The sequence below is a fragment of the Mus musculus genome, chromosome 9 (assembly GCF_000001635.26).
Source record: "Mus musculus strain C57BL/6J chromosome 9, GRCm38.p6 C57BL/6J".
Classification (NCBI taxonomy): Eukaryota; Metazoa; Chordata; class Mammalia; order Rodentia; family Muridae; genus Mus; species Mus musculus.
In genome coordinates, this window is record NC_000075.6 from 114,312,906 (window position 1) to 114,319,376 (window position 6,471).

Below are 6,471 nucleotides of genomic sequence, written 5' to 3' on the forward strand. Positions count from 1 at the left end.
TGGTGACTAGAGTTCTTAGTGAATGCTTTGCCTTAGCTGTTTTGTTCTTTGTGTTCATGCTAAATATTGTCAATCCTTTAAAGCTTTTCGCCAGGTTTTACTAGAAGGAACCAACCAAGCCTAGCATGACCTCCGTTCATATACATGTAGCCAGTTTCAATGGAGCACAGAGTCAGTAATCTGCACAAAAACATGGGCTTTTCTTTCATCCTTGTTCATGTCTGTAGGCAGGTGAATTACACTGCCCAGGTCTTCTGAGCACTGTGGTAGTCCCAGCAGTCTTTGGGATTCCTGTAGCTTTGAGTTATTACAGGCTGATGCTAGAAAACTGGAAAGTCTTCCCTGTTTTTATTGTTTACGCCCTCTGTTGTGTTAAATCTAATGCTGCACTGCATATCTAAAGATCTCTGTCACTTACTCTGAATCTTGGTTTATTCCTCTGCCTAGAAAAATGCAAATCAACCTACCACATGTGGCTGTGGCAAACTTTAAACACATAAGTAAATTGTCTATTCTGACTTTTTTTCAAAACTTTTTCTCTGTAGATTGAGTTGAGTAACTTGGATATCTGTGTAGATAAGATAGGTTTAGAGGCAGCCTCGTGAACAAAACAACAAACTAAAGAGGTCACAGCTGTACACACAGGGCTACAATTTCTCACTTCAGGCATCACTTTTTTTAAGAACAAACATCTGATTTTTCAATCAATACAAGTTGATTTGCTCACTGTGGTGCAACCAGACAAAAGACAATCAGTATTAACACAATTCATATCTAACACATGTCTTCAGCGACTGCAGGATACATACTGTTCCGGCGTTTTCTGGAGCCCACCTGTAACACACAGGAAAGAAAACACTTACGAGACTTAGATGATGATGAATCCTGTTTGTACCACGCTTTGGTTCACCTCTTGACGGGACATAATTGTACCAAGTTTGTCGAGCTAATCTAATCTCTTACTAATCTACTGACTCTTACTGACTATTAGAGACTCAGGGGAAATGTTCCGTATTAGTATATTATGTGATACTGACACAGAATACCTCAAGATGCCTACTTTGTGACAAAAACTAGAGTGTTTCCCATATTTACTGACTAAGTGCCACATCAGGCAACCTTATGCGTTGGCTTCTACTGAAGGTTAGCTGAGTTACATGACAATATGGTGAAGCTAACACCTATTTAGTGATACCATCCCCTTTTGGGATGCACGCCAATCATTTGCATGCATCCTTATGTCTTAAGTTCTTGGCACCTGAACATGCCATGCTAGGACATATGATGCTTCCTCTACATCCATCTTTGGGGAACATAATCAGATTCAACCTAAACCACAGGCTCTAGAAGCCATAAAAGGAGTAAACGCTTATGTAAACATTCAAGTCTACATGAATGATATGCCTGCCACCTTCTGAGTGAAATTTACATACTGGTATTGAAGGCAGAATATTATTGTCCAGAAGACAGTCTGCCCTGACTCAAAGTCACTACCTGATACAGTTCTAATAAATCCCGATCTGATATAATTACATTTCCTTTTCCTCCTAAATAAAATATTTAATACATGAAACACTTAATCAACTTTACTTTTTCAAGTGTGCTATAGTCATAAACACATGCGGGAATCATTAAAGTAATTTTCTCTTATATAAAGGAAGAGGGCTTCTTACGGTCAGTGAGGATTTTGTCCGAGGACGGTCATCAGTTGAGAAGGGTGTGTTAGTACATTCTTGAGGTAGGACTAGAGGGACAGAAAGTCACTGTCAGCTCATGGCACCACTTATTTACACAAGCATTTTGACATCGATAAAAGTGTACTGAGGCAGTACATGTGATTAGATTCAGTTAGGCTACTACTGGGCTGTCTTTCCTGATGGTGAGTATAGGCAAAGACTAGAAAACTAAAAAGCTTTTTTTCCCTTTTTTTCCTTTTGCTTTCTAGAGGACAGGAATATAAAGCAACATAAGGGTCTATGGTTTAATATGTAACTACCTAGTGCGTGTATTCAGTTTGGGAGGGAGCACATCCAAGGGCAACTGTTGGTATCTAGTTATGCCTAATATTATTTGGGGTTCTGGGGTTAGAGACAGAATATCAGGTGCAATGACAAGCACCTATACTATCAAGACATCTCATTCTCCTCATTAAAATAAATGTCACGATGAAACCACATATGATCATCATTCCCTTTAAGCATTTTGAAACCCAAAAGGACTGAAGAATCTCTTCATCACATCTCACAAGCATATTTCAACCTCCATCAGTTGACACATTCTGATTCTACATTCATCATAAACACAGAATTTTAGCTTTTTAACACATACATTTTCCTGGGGAAGTGAATTTAGTATAAGGGACATGGTGTAACTATATTGATCCATTCATCCTTTGACATGCAATAATTTATTGACTTCTGGAAAACAATAATAAGTACCCTGTGCCTTGTTTCTCCTTTTATTCTCATGTGCTTTGTAGCATCCAGATTAAAAAGAACAGTGATAAGGAAGAGGAGTATCTGGATCCTGCTGGCCATTCAAGTCCTCTAACTCAGCTCTATGTGAGAGTTGCTCCAAGGGTAATGGGGGCTCTAAAAACTGGGTAGATATTCTGAGTACTTGTGTCACTCTCCCAGGTTGTGGCTCACAAGGTCTCTGCACTTTTGAGGGTAACATTTGTATTTCCACCAGATATCAATTAAAGATCTCTCTATTTGTAGTTGGCTTTAGGCCAGGTGTGAGGATAAGGATCCCAGTCCTACGCATCTGTGAGCTGACGAGAAGGGCTGGTACTTCCTTGCAATGCCTAGGTTGAAATGTGACAGTGGTGTCCTGTGATAAAGTGACCATGGATTTGATGTCATAAAGTAGATAATGCCTAGGACTTCTACAGACTTGAGACATCCTGACGTGTACACTGGAAACCTACCATCTTGGTTAATTAGCTTTTCACAAATATGAACCTCTTTATATTTAGGTTTTGCCCAATTCATCAAGAAAGCTATAGCTCTCTGAAGCAGTGTCAGGATAAATAAACCACATCACACGTGAAAACAGCAGGAAGGGTTAATACATCTTTTCAGCACCATGTTTCTACACGCACAGAAGAACGATTACCTCTGCATACTATTCTTTTTGTTCACCATATACGAACACTATGCTCACGGATTACTGTAAATAGTTCCTGACTCTCTAGTTAGTTCACCAGTCTAATTCATCTATTCTCTACTTCATTTGTTGAAATAGTGATCAGTCATTCAGAACAAAATAATCAACTTATTGGGTGATACCTCACTCCAAAGAGATGTGGGTCACAATGTTACCTATTTGTGATGTCTACAATTCAGGATAAATCATAAATTATGGATTTAAATTATTCAATATGGAGTAGGTACACACTCTAAACCTTCACATATGTGGAAAAGACATACCTACATTTTAGTGAATAAATATACCTAATAAGAAAATGACACGAAATGTTTGTTAAAAATGAAAATAGGCACACATTATAGTGGGAGATTTATATCATAATTTATCCCCACCACTGTGAAGCCACTCCTTTTTTCTGAGGTTAATAATTTCAAAACAGAGAACCTTAGTTATTTCTTGGTATGTCTATGATATAGTGTTATGTCTGTGAAGCACAATCTTGAGGGAGGAAATACAAACATATATAGACACATACGTACATACAAACACATTAAATTCTAAAGTCAAAATATTTTGTAGACTAAAATATAATATATAATAAAACATAATTCTAGAGCCAGGCGTGATGGTGCATGCCTTTAATCCCAGCACTTGGGAGGCAGAGGCAGGCAGATTTCTGAGTTTGATGCCAGCCTGGTCTACAGAGTGAGTTCCAGGATAGGCAGCGCTACACAGAGAAACTCTGTCTCAAAAATTAAATAAAATAAGACATAATTCTAATAATACAGCAGTTATAAGTATTTACACAAAATATTTTGAGAAATATTAACCAGTCTATTTGAAGCAAAAGCACTAAATGGCTAGCAATATCATACCTCTGGTATCACAACAGTTACCCATTATACTCAGATTCCAACACTACTATCGCTCTGTAGTTATAGACGTGTACTCTGAGGAAATCTCAAAGTATACTGGCACTCAGCACTCAGGCCTGAACATAACTAGGTACAGGTCAGCCATAAGTCACAGAGCTTGCATAGTGAACTCATAATCATACCATGACAGCCAACATCTGCTACTTAGGCAAGTCTGCTCATACAAGGTCAGGACGACAGTGTGGGTTATCATAAATGCCAATGTTCTTGATCTAAGAACAACCAACTACAAAGTTAGTTTTCTCTCATCTGCTTACATGGTTCTAAAGAACCATGTTAAAATGCCTACTTCACAAAGGTCTTTTTTGATCACTCTCTCACACATCAAAATGTGAGCTGTCAGCTACTGCTCCAGTGAATTTTTGCCTGTCTGCTGCCTTGCTCCCTGCTATGATGGTCATGGATTCTAACTCCCTGAAACTTAAAATTCTAAGTTAAATATTTTCTTTAACAAGTTGACTTGGTCATGGTGTTTTATCACAAAAAAAAAAAAAATAGAAAAGTAACTAAGACAGCCCCTAACCATGTGTCTATCTGTCCTTAATAGTTCAATTAAAGACATAATTAATGTAGAAAGATTAATTGGATGTTTCTATCCCACTTTTGATCATTTACCTCCCAAATAAAGACACAAAACTTTTAAATTTATAATAAGCCATAAAAGCACTAGAGCTGAGCAGATATCCACCCTTTATGCTAGTCAGTCTACTTTCCAGTCAATGATCCTCAGGGACAACTTGCCATGTTTCTCATGGCCCACTCCTTTCCAAATGTCTGGCCCTCATTGCCATGTTCTCACTTTCCACCTACCCCTGCATCTTCTTCCTTCCTCTTCTCTTTTCTCTCCTGGTATTCTCTGCCTCAGACCCCGAGCCCCGCACCTGAAGCCTTGCCTACCTCTCTTCTGCCCAGTTACGAGCTGTCAACCTGTTTATTTAACTAATCGCTTTAAACTAAGGAGCAAGTTTCCATAGCATCACTTGGTATATGCGATGATTTCCTCTTGACCAAGGATCTCCTCATTGCGGCAGCCAGATCTTGTGGACCAGCATTGATCACTACAGTGCATAGCAACAGACCAAACGTCAGCACACAGTGAATACTGAAAAGCAGAAGAGAAAGAGTAATAAATTCTTTTTAAATTTTTTTATTTTTCCAGCTTCAACCCCACTGGACAGGTTTCCATGAAGGTTGCCCGGGCTTCTCTTCTGCATTCCCACTGACCACCACAAGATGGCACCCTATGAAAGCCTGTTGATGTTGGATGTGGTGGTACATTGGGAAGAGAAACAAAGGTCTATTGACTCCTCCACCAAGACCATCCTCAGAATCCTATGAGGTTTAGTTTTTAACAAAGTCAAGAAGTATCTATAGCTGGGCAATGCTGGTCAAGTTATTTCCTCCTTCTGAGCTTCAGTCTCTCCTGATAAGTGATATGATAGATTGTACGTGCCAGAAAATTAGTCCTCCTTATGGTTTGCCCAAGGGTCTTAGCTTGTTCCTTCTCCCAGCATGAGATTCTTGGCATCCTCTGTCTAAGCTGTTCAGTGCCAAAGGGAGTAACACAAGCATCTCTTCATATTTCATACATGCCAGGATGGTTAGAGAAGTAGATGCTCTGAGCACTGGGAACCATTGCCTTGAGCCCTTACACTTCCTCCTTCCTCTATAGTTTCCAGGGGTGGCAGAATAGAATAGTCACAATGAAATGATAGAATTACCACTCGTTATTAATACTTCACATATAAACTAAGATCTGCAAGTGAAACTCAGTTCTAAGGATAGAAATGTCCCCTCAGTGGGAGGCTTGGCTAAGTGTTTATGACTTCTGCTTTATGTCCAACCCCTGCTCCTTAAAAATATGTGATACCCTAGCAAGATTATGCTGAAAGGACCCTGATATAGCTGTCTCTTGTCAGAGTATGCCTGGGCCTAGCAAACATAGAAGTGGATGCTCACAGTCGGCTATTGGATGGATCACATGGCCCCCAATGAAGGAGCTAGAGAAAGTACCAAAGAAGCTAAAGGGATCTGCAACCCTATAGGTGGAACAACATTATGAACTAACCAGTACCCCGGAGCTCTTGACTCTAGCTGCATATGCATCAAAAGATGGCCTAGTCGGCCATCACTGGAAAGAGAGGCCCATTGGACACGCAAACTTTATATGCCCCAGTACAGGGGAACGCCAGGGCCATAAAAGGGGAGTGGGTGGGTAGGGGAGAGGGGGTGGGTGGCTATGGGGGACTTTTGGTATAGCATTGCAAATGTAAATGAGCGAAATACCTAATAAAAAATGGAAAAAAAAATATGTGATACCTAAAGTGGCATGACAAATGAGAGGTGGGAAGAAAGGGTTCTGGAAACCCCCCAAGATTTTCTAATG

At 39.7% G+C, this 6,471-nt stretch overlaps 1 protein-coding gene across 5 annotated transcripts in view; it reads right to left on the minus strand.

Moving 5' to 3' along the window:
* The window catches only part of 4921528I07Rik (RIKEN cDNA 4921528I07 gene), a 79,370-nt gene extending 75,211 nt beyond the window's left edge, over positions 1-4,159 (minus strand). For 3 of the 5 annotated variants that reach the window (XM_035096924.1, XM_035096926.1, XM_035096925.1), the window contains exons 1-3: positions 4,026-4,155; positions 1,674-1,744; positions 810-834 (exon numbers count right to left, since the gene is read on the minus strand). Coding sequence is in view for 2 of the 5 variants with exons in the window: in NM_001384245.1 (NP_001371174.1) it covers positions 810-834; positions 1,674-1,744; positions 4,026-4,050 (121 nt within the window). In the remaining 3 variants the exon portion in view is untranslated. Of the gene's footprint in view, positions 1-809; positions 835-1,673; positions 1,745-4,025 lie in introns of all 5 variants that reach the window. The other 2 variants (NM_001384245.1, XM_035096923.1) reach the window with 2 other exon arrangements.
* Positions 4,160-6,471: the final 2,312 nt, after the last annotated feature.